General features: G+C 48.6%; 1 protein-coding gene across 1 annotated transcript; it reads left to right on the forward strand.

Annotated features, from left to right (window-relative positions):
- The first annotated feature begins 6,485 nt into the window (after positions 1 to 6,485).
- Positions 6,486 to 10,126, forward strand: Hdhd3 (haloacid dehalogenase like hydrolase domain containing 3). Its single transcript, XM_032903244.1, has 2 exons — positions 6,486 to 6,931; positions 9,176 to 10,126. The coding sequence occupies exon 2, from the start codon at positions 9,322 to 9,324 to the stop codon at positions 10,075 to 10,077; it is 756 nt and encodes a 251-aa protein (XP_032759135.1). The 5' UTR covers positions 6,486 to 6,931; positions 9,176 to 9,321; the 3' UTR covers positions 10,078 to 10,126.
- The last annotated feature ends 298 nt before the right edge of the window (positions 10,127 to 10,424 follow it).

Genomic DNA, 10,424 nt, shown 5'->3' on the forward strand with positions numbered 1-10,424 from the left:
CAGGACGTGCAGCAGCGTGCCTCTGCAGAATTTATGCAGAGGAAGGGGAGTCAGATAAGACATAACAAAGTCGTTCTACATGTTCAGAAGGGAAGCTCCAAGACAGAAGCTGTCCCTGAGTTGAAACCTTAGAGAGACAAAGAGAACCAGCAGACAACATGCTCAGAGACCTGTTTGGTGGGCAGAGCTTTGGGGGCCGGGGGGCAGTCAAGGAAGATGACATTGACTGGAGGTTGGAATAGTTAGTTCCCCTACCTAGCAGGGACCCGAGGTTTTGTTTTGCATCTGAGGGCAGTCCTAGTCCTCTTACACATTTTGGGTTAGTTGGTTTAGTTTTCTCCACTAAGTACCCCCAGCCCCACCCATCTAGGCAAGCACCCTGCCGCTGAGCCATCCCTCTAGCCCTTCAAGAGACGCTCTGGAGACCAGACTTGAGATTTTGCAGAAGGAAGATAATGGCACAAGAGAAGGTCAGGTTGTCTTTTGTGGGTTTCTGAAGCTGCCCGGCCGGTTTCAGTTCATTTATCTGACATGACACCCATACTACCTCTAAATAGCAGGCGTACCCGACCTCAGAGCTGAGACGCTACTCTAGCTCCAAAGCAAGTTCAGCCTGGCGCTAAAGTGATGTCCTTTCTAGTTGCAGTTATTAACTGGCAACTCCTGCAATCAGGCTGGTCCAACACTTGGTGGCTTTCCTTTAGAGCTGTCACTAACTCACCTTAAGAGCTGACCTTCCTATTTCTCAGCCTTTTCTGGAAGGTAGCCACCAAAATCAGATCAGCCCTAAACTCTCCCTTTCTTGGATCCTGAGCATAGATTTACCATCTAGAAACCAAATCACTAATTTAAAGCATGCCATCCTCGGGCCAGGGGCATACCAGACTAGACATGTACTCTCTTGGCTGTTCCACAGCCTCTGAGCTCTGTGGTTAAGATGGTTTGTGTGTTAGAGAATGGCTTTCCTAGCCATCCCAGAGCCGTCCTCACCAAGCTATTCCGAGAGCCAGAAGGCGTGCTACCCTGCAAGTGCCACAAATGTGTCCAGGAGCGGTGGCAGAGGGGAAGGTCACCAGATCAGACCTTCAAAGGATCAGAAAGCCGTTCCCTGAAGAACTGACGTTTGGATGAACTACTAAGCCAAGACATAAGTGACCAAGAGCCTTCCACGGAAAGAACCACTGTGCAGAGTCCCTAGAGCCAAAATGGAGCCCGGGAGAGCACAGAGCTGGTGTGGCTGGCAACACCAGGAAGGAAGCAAGACTGGTTGACCTGAAGAGCAGAGGCTCAGTCCCAACCACCTTTCTCTAACTTTATCCCAAGGTCAAAGGGCACTCCCAAGGATGTCAGCAGGAGAAGGGCCATGTTGTGTTTTTCTCTTAGTAACACCATGGCATCGTGCAGACAAGATGTTTGAATTGCATGGTGAGCACAGGTGCAAAAATGGAAGTGTATCAGAATATTAGTTAAATTAGACGTGAGGGATGAACCTACTTGGCTGACTGGCAGGTGGCCCAACCATTTAGCGGAGAACAGATCCAAGGTAGAATGCTAAGTTTAGCCTGGGGTCCTTGGCAATGAGGAAGGTCTGTTTAAGAGACATTGATGACACTCCCCTGAGGCTACTCACATTTGTGGCAGAACTGGGTTAAAGACTACAAAGAAAATCAGATGTAACATTCCAGCCCTGCCCCAAAGCCCCTACCCTTAACCACTCATGACACCTCCCAGTAAGCGGCATCGAGAAGTATGGTTGGCCCCTCCTGTATGACTAACTGGTATGGGAGGAAGACCTTGGAGCCCATTTTCCTTCATCATAGTCTGAGTAGTGCCCCCTGGAGTCAGGTCTTGTAACCGGAAGTGTCCACTTGGCAGCCACCCACTTTTTTTTTTTTTTTTTTTTTTTTTTTTTTTAGCCACCCACTTTTTACAAACAAAGCAGGCACAGACAGCCGTGGCTTGCACCTGGGGGATTGAAACAGGACAGAAGGACTTCCAAGACTTGGAGACTTAGCTCAAGCTTCAGAGTAAGGTCCTTTAAAATCAGGAAGGGACCGTGTCATCTGAAACGGTTGTAGTTGGCCTGTGGATCTGCACCCCATCCCTAGATACAGAACTAGATTTGCAGTCTGGCGAGGCACATTAGCCCTCCAGATGTCTGGTGGTGGGCATCCAGAGACTGCGTGAGACTTGGTTTTCGCCTTCCCTCTCAAAGGTGCCAGTTTAGGCTGTAGTTTGTCCCTTTGGCAGCCATCATAATCAGACTCCCAAAGAGTGGAGAACACCCAGTTTTCAGCTTGCCCTCCCATATAGACTGCCAGTCCTGCACAGGAAGGGCCTGTGATTGTGGCAAGCCTGATTTTGGGCATTCTTGGTTGCAGGGGCTGAAACTCAGTTCAACAGAAAAGCTGAACTGGTTTGCATGCCCGAATCCTGCTAATGCCAGATGAGTGTGTCCCCAGGTCACAGGCCTTTATCCATGGCCCCGGGGAGACTTTGTTAGATGAGCCTTTCCAGCCAACAGCATGATCCCTCACTGAAACAACCCCTAAGATTTGTAATCCCGGAGAAACTCATTCTTCCCATCCCTGCCATAACTCTGGAGATCTGTGATTGTTCTGCATGGGTCACGTGTTCACCATTTGGCTCACTATGAACTGGACAGAGATGGGTGACATGGTTGGCCTGTCCCATTAAATAAAAGGCTGACCAGACCTTGGCTCTGGTGCCAATGGCCCACTGTCGGGAATGCCTTCCCCTAAATCTGTGTGTGTGTCGCCTTTTATGTTGAGTCAGCTGACCTGTCACTTCCTCGAACCTGACCCAACAATTTCTAAACTCACCCTCTCTATTCGGATTAGTGAGTACAACAAGTTGAAATAACAGTAGTTTTAAAGGTTTTCGTCTTGGGGCTGCTGAGATGACTCAGCCAGTGTAAGTGCTTGCATTGCAAGCCTGACCTAAAGTCAACCCCTGGAACCCACGGTGGGAAGAGTGGTCAAGTCCAAAACTTGACCCCTGACCACTGCACATCCATTCTGGTACTCACATATTTATTACTTAGTTCTCTAAGCAATCTGGGGCTTAGTTGAGTGTGGAGGCACAGTCTTACAATTCCAGCTCTAGACGGTTGGGGGCAGAATCCTGAGTGACATCCTAGGCAATGTAGCAACAACTTTGATGAAGTCACATGCCTGAGCACCACTGGGGTGGAAGCATCGAGATCTCATAAATCCATCAGAGTCCTAATACTGAAAGGTAGATGATATGTGTTCAGAATGGGGAGCACTTGAACGCTATTTACTAGTACGGCCATTTCAGAAACTAACACTGCTGAGGTGAAACACACTTGACTGAAGGTGTCTGAATGACCTAGTTACTCGTCAATAATGTACACTGATGTCTCTGGGACACATTCACAAGGTTCACACAGGCTTGCTGTCCTCAGCTACTTAGGTGGGAGGATCATGAGCGCAGAGGTTGGAGACCAATCCAAGAGAAAAGCAGTCATAATGTTTTCTAACATGGGTGACCATCCCAAACTAGAGCTAACCCAAATGTCTTGTCAGCAGTGAGATGTACTCCATTCACATTATGAATGAACGAACGAGACAGCCACCACACAGTGTGATGTGGGTTAACCTTAATAAAACAGACACAAAAGAAGATTCAAGAACGCGGTGGCTGCTATGCTGCTACATTATCTCAGCTCACAAACAAGTGAGACTACAATTGAGCCCAGCAGAGGGCTGGGGACAGGTCAGTGGTAGAAGGTGCTTGCCTTGTCCAGGTCCAATCCCAGCACCACACACACACACACACATACAAAGAAGTGGGCCATGGCGGCTCATGCTTGTATCTCAGCACTTAGAGACTGAAGCAGGAGGATTGCTGTGGATGAAATAAGGCAACCCCATATTACTGGGCCACTATATGAGATCCTATATTAAAAAGAAGGGGTAAGGGGTTGGGGATTTAGCTCAGTGGTAGAGCGCTTGCCTAGCAAGCACAAGGCCCTGGGTTCGGTCCCCAGCTCCGAAAAAAAAACAAAAAACAAACAAAAAAAAGAAGGGGCAAAATGGGGGTTCTTACTGTTTGGGAGATAAACTACTGAAAACAGATGCTCTAGGCATCTAGATTGGAGGGGGTCTGGGTAGCAGTTGCAAGAGTATATATTCACATCATGAAAATTCAAAACGTGGCTCTACTATGTAGCCCTGGCTAGCCTCAAACTCACAGATATCCTCCTGTCCTCTGCCTCTTGATTACTAAGATTAAAGACATGTACCACCACACCCAGTGTATACTTTTTTTCTGTGCGTTTTAACTGAGAAAAAAAATTTTAAAGTAAATGAAAAAAGTAATGAGAGATGTGTGGCTTGGAATCCTGCCTGGATTTCATTGTCTTCAACAGGAAACTCAAGGAAGGAAAAAAAAAAAATGCTTCATATAAGAAACTTGATTTCCAGGCAGGTGGCAGTGGTGCATGCCTTTAATCCCAGCACTTGGATCTTTGAGTTTAAGGCCAGCATGTTCTACAGAGTAAGTTCCAGGACATCCAGGGCTACACAGAGAAACTATCTTGTAAAAAACAAACAAGGGCTGGAGAGATGGCTCAGCAGTTAAGAGCCCTGACTGCTCTTCCAGAGGTCCTGAGTTCAATTCCCAGCACCCACATGGTGGCTCACAACCATCTGTAATGGGATCCGATGCCTTCTCCTGGTGTGTCTGAAGACAGCGGCAGCATACTCACATGCATAAAGTAAATAAATATATTTAAAAAAAAACAAAAAACAAACTAACAAAAAAAAGAGGTAGGGTGATTAGATATCCCAGAGAGGAAAACACCACAGGCTAGCATCGGCATAGTAAGAAACCAGGGGGCATAAGATGGACCAAGGGGTGAAACTGTCAGGGGATTTTTGTAATTTAATTATGGGATGAAAACATCCATTAAAGGGTACACATGTGTTTTTCTGTTTGAAATGGGCTCATGCTCCATAGCCCAGGCTGGTCTGAGACTTGGAGTGATCTTCCTGCCTTGGCTTCCTAACTGGGCTTGCAGGTAGACCACCATATCTGGCTAAGTGTACCCACCTTTGAAGTGGCAAAAAGAAGCTAGATTCTGAATCTAATATCAAAGACCACCACCATCTCTCCTGTGATATCCCCGGCTACTAATTTACTTATTATTCCTTGCTACTGATAACCTAGAGACAATAAAAAGCAAGAGGCCCAACACTTAAGATCATTACGCCCGTGAGCCAATACGCACTGGCAAACCCTCTTGGGAGATGTGCAGTGTGGTAGCCCTGTGCTGTGAGGCATGTGACCTGAAACAGGACTCAAAGGAACCTACAGGTCTGTTTTCATCTGAAAAGAATCTTCTTAAATGCTCAAAGAGATTTCCTATGTGGTCTGCCTTGACATCAATCATCTGTCACTATGCCAACGTCATATGGAGAGACATATGAAATGGCAGGTGACATTAATTATCTTGGAAATCCACTTAAAGCCAGCCTAGATTCTGTTGGAAGTTACCTTATCTATTGGAAGTTACTTTATCTATCCAAGGTGGCAGACTCTGAATCAGAACCTAAAAGGTTAGGTTTGAGGTGAGCCTGGAAAGAGATACAGTCAGGGATCTGAGATTCTCTGAAAGACAGGTGGGACTCTGATGTCCTCCTGGCCACCCTTCCTACCTCCATTTCTGAGAATTAAGACTGTGCTGCAAAACCAGTCTGGCAGGTGAGCCGGCTGGTCTGTGACTTTGCACTTTGTTTTCTGAGGCCCAGTGAGTGGGAGTTGAGTCAATCTAAAGTCCACAGAGCCCGGAGATAACAGATTTTTTAAGAGAGTGTTGGTGGGGGAGGGGAAGAAAAGAGCAGAGGGAAGCTCCTGCCCCTGCCTCCCAGCCAACTCCTGGGCAGCACTTACAGCTCATTTCAGTTATTTACTTGGTTTTTGCTTGTCCCTCCCATGTTCGAATAGGCAGGAAACTCATTTTCCTGCTGTATCCTCAGCAAAGAACAGGTCAGACACAGAACACAGGTGTTTACTTGGCACTTCACGAATCAATCGGGTTGAGAGGACAGCTTTGCTTGTTTGCTTTCGACAGTATTTTTTGAAGATGAACGCGTATGAAAACCGACTCTTCTTCCCCTTAAATGTTTTTTTTTTGTTGTTGTTGGTGGTGGTGGTGGTGGTGGTGGTTTTTGGTTTTTTGTTTGTTTGTTTGTTTGTTTACAGAGTACCTAGGGTAGACAAACACGGTGGTGCCTCGCCCACAAAACCAGCACTTGGGAGGCTGAGGCAGGAAGATGTTCGTGGCCCGCTTACCTGCATAGTGGGACCCTGTCTTAAGACCAAGTGTCTAGGTTATTGCCGTGAACAAACTGTGTGGGTGTGACAGCAGTTCCCTTCTAGAACCAATAGGGGTCTCTCCGAACAGAGAGGGACAGAGAGCCTTTCTGGAGTCCTCACTGCACTTAGGGGAGCCAGGCTGAGCCCTAACTCCCCGCACCCCATCCCCAAGTCAATCTAGGTACGTCCTTCCCCAAGTGTCCCCATCCCAGGGAGGCGAAGCGGGGGATAGAGATGAGAAGCAGAGAGAAATCACCCGGGTTGTGATAATCAGGATAAGGGAAGTGGGGAGGAACATGATGAGGGGTGAGACAGTAACCTGAGAAGACTGGTGGCTGTGAGAGGGCGTGGGACAGGGAGCAGGGAAGCTACGGAGTAACGAAAGAGACAGGAGGCCCAAGACTCGCGGCGTGGCGGGTGACCGGCGCGAGGGAGGAGCTCCGTGACGCCTAAAGCAGGGCGGGGCGAGAAGCAATGGCAAGGCCGAGGGTCTCGAGCTTCTGACCGCCTACGTGGAGTCACTGGTAGAGCAGCCGCTGCCTCTCTCTGGTCGCTTTCCCGGAGCCAGGTAGGTGCGGAGGCCTGGGGCTGGGTCGGGGACGCTGAGCCGTGGGAACCCCGTGCAGCTAAGCTGGGGACACTGGAGACCAGTCAGCAGTGGACCTAGCTCAGGAGGCTCCCATCTCTGGGGGCTCCTTAAAAGCTCGGGTCCCGCTGCTTTTAAGGAGCCCCCAGCCCGGCTATGACTTTTGTCCTGGGACATAGCTGAGCCTGAGACATCACGAGAACTTTCGGATACTGTCTGGTTCCTGGACCAGCCTACCCACCTCAGCCTACCCAACCTCCGTAATGAGAGTTTTTATAAGGTTGTCTCGCTGTGCCTCTTGTCACATTTTTTTTTTTTTTATGCGCTCCGGCCCCACACCCCTCCTCACCTGTTTTGTTTGGCTGCATTCTAAATGAACCCCGGGCCCCACAGATTAAAAGACACAGCTTTGCATTCTGCTCTGTCTGGGGACAAACCTGCAATCAGTCTCTGACTCCATGGGTCAGTCGCCCTCCTGAGTTGGTCTCCTTAGCACTCCAGGGAGGATGGAGAACTTGCAAGAGTCAGCCATCCTGTCCCAGGTTCAACATAATCCAACTTGTAAAAGAATATAAATATAGGTAGCAAAGGCCATTGGAAGGGAGCCCAAGTTGAGTCTGGACATTTGGGTTCTAATCCAGGCTGTTGCAGGCTCACTGTGACCTTAGGCAGTAACTTCAAACCCTTACTGGTTCCATCAGTCCCTCACCAGTTATGTTGTTGTTCAGTCTCCAGGAACCTTTCTCCTTTTTGACATTACTAGTAATCTTTTTTTTTTTTTAAATGAAGCCAAGTTGGAGATTTTATTAATAATATTTTAATGCAGGCTTAAGTGTGAGGGTTAGGAGGAAAAGAAGAACTTTGAAGAAAGTCAGGCAGACTCAAATGTGAATATGGATTTCTTAAAGAAGGGCAGTGTTTTCTAATGATTGTGAAAGGGTCATGGACTGGAGAGATGGCTCAGAGGTTAAGAGCACTGCTGCTCTTCCAGAGGACCAGGTTCAGTTCCCATGTGACAGCTCACAACCGTCTGTTATTCCAGTTCCAGGGCATTTGACACCTTCTTCTGGCTTCACAGGCACCAGACATGACTGAGGTACACTTACATACAAAGAGGCAAAACACCACATACAGATAATAGCAGTCATAACTGCTTCCTGACTTTGACCTACAAGGTGTGCCCCTCAGCCTGGCCCTACACAAAGCACTCGACTTTGTCCAGCCTCAAGGAAGTTCACACACAGACACACACAGACACACAGACACACAGACACACAGACACACACACACACACACACACAAGGAAATTCCCTGAGTTCAAAGACTAACTTTGGTTCCAGATCTATAGCCCCATGGCACATACTGACTTCATGATGCGTGTTTCAGAGTTTTTTGTCTACAGAGAAACCCTTATTATTTAATATCTAGAAATGCCACACAGCATGGAAACCTGACTTCTTTCCCAATATCTGGCTCACAGGATGCCCAGAAATGTGGTTTCCTTTTTTTTTTTAATATTTATTTTTATCTATATGAGTACACTGTAGCTGTCTTCAGACACACACCAGAAGAGGGCACAGGATCCCATTACAGATGGTTGTGAGCCACCATGTGGTTGCTGGAAATTGAACTCAGGACCTCTGGAAGAGCAGTCAGTGCTCTTAACCGCTGAGCCATCTCTCCAGCCCCAGAAATGGGTTTTGAAACAAATGCATGAATTATTTCACTTAGTCCAAAAATCTTCATTAGGTGTTCTTTTAGTGATTTGGGTTCTCACCTGCGTGTGTATCTATGTGAGGCACTGTCCACTGGAACTGGAGTTACAGACAGTTGTGAGCTGCCATGTGGGCGCTGGGAATTGAACCCAGGTCCTCTGGAAGAGTAGCCAATGCTCTTCACCACTAAGCCATCGATCTAGCCTTGGGTTTTATTTTTTGAGCCAGATTTAGCCCATCTGGTCTCAGACGTGCTGAGTATCCAAGGATGACTTTGAACTTCTGACTCTCCCGCCTCCTCCTCCCAGTCACTGGGGTTATAGGTGTGTGCCACTATGCCTACTTTATTCAGTCTGGGGATCAAATCTAGGCTTTACGTATACTAGGCAAGCACTCTAACCAGCTGAGCCGCAGCTCTAGCTCCAGCCCCAAGATCTTGTGAGGGGGAACCTTCATGTTTCTCTTCCAGATGGACATGGCATCCACCTCACGTACTGGTTTTTCATTCCAGGATCTTGTGCTGAAAGACATTTCCAAAGTGCCTTGTGACAGCCTACTACTCCGACCCACACAGCTTAGAAAGGAGCCACTGTTCACTCGTGGAGGGGTGGCTTGGTATCTCCTTTGATTCTGGCATCTGCACTGAACTTGACCTCCATGGCGCACAGGCTCCAGATGCGTCTACTGACGTGGGATGTGAAGGACACCCTGATCAAGGTCCGCAGCCCTGTTGGGGAGGAGTATGCCAGCAAGGCCCGGGCCCATGGAGTGCTGGTGGAAGCCACAGCCGTGGAACAAGCCTTCAGGCAGGCATTTAGAGCTCAGAGCCACAGCTTTCCCAACTATGGGCTGAGCCGCGGCCTTACTTCCCGTCAGTGGTGGATGGACGTGGTCCTACACACCTTCCGCCTGGCAGGCGTCCCAGACGCCCAGGCCATGGCTCCTGTTGCTGACCAGCTATATGAGGACTTCAGCAGTCCTTTTGCATGGCGGGTGTTGGAGGGGGCTGAGACCACCCTAAAGGGGTGCCGTAAGCGGGGTATGAAGCTGGCAGTGGTCTCCAACTTTGACCGACGACTAGAGGATATCCTAACAGGCCTTGGCCTGAGAGAACATTTTGATTTTGTTTTGACTTCTGAGGCTGTGGGCTGTCCTAAGCCGGATCCACGGATTTTCCGTGAGGCTTTGCAACTCGCTTGTGTAGAGCCTTCGGCGGCAGCTCACGTTGGGGATAGTTACCGCTGTGATTACCAGGGGGCTCGGGCTGTGGGTATGCACAGCTTCCTGGTGGTAGGTGCAGAGCCTCTGGACTCCTCAGTGAGAGATGCTGTACCTAAAGAACATATTCTACCCTCCCTATCCCATCTCCTGCCTGCCCTTGACCTTCTGGAGGCCTCGAGCCCTGTGTCATGAATCTGGTGAGGGAAGTAGCTGGGACCAAATAAACACTGAAGGCAGAGAGTCCCTTCTTTCTCGCCTCTCCTGTGGAGGGCGGTGTCTTGGCCCTCCTGCTGCGGCAGCAACATCTATAACCTATTCTGATCATAGAACTGTGAGGGCTTGGTGGCAGTAGTCTGGTCTCTGAGCTCATTAATTACTCGCACCCATGTCCCTTTTTATGTATTATTACATGGTGGGCATGTGTGTGTGAATGTGTGGGATGTGTATCTCGTGTGTGTGTGTGTGTGTGTGTGTGTGTGTGTGTGTGTGTGTGTGTGTGTGTGTGAGGCAGAAGATGATTTTGTAGACTCTGGTTTCTC

The sequence above is a fragment of the Rattus rattus genome, chromosome 1 (assembly GCF_011064425.1).
Source record: "Rattus rattus isolate New Zealand chromosome 1, Rrattus_CSIRO_v1, whole genome shotgun sequence".
Taxonomy (NCBI): Eukaryota; Metazoa; Chordata; class Mammalia; order Rodentia; family Muridae; genus Rattus; species Rattus rattus.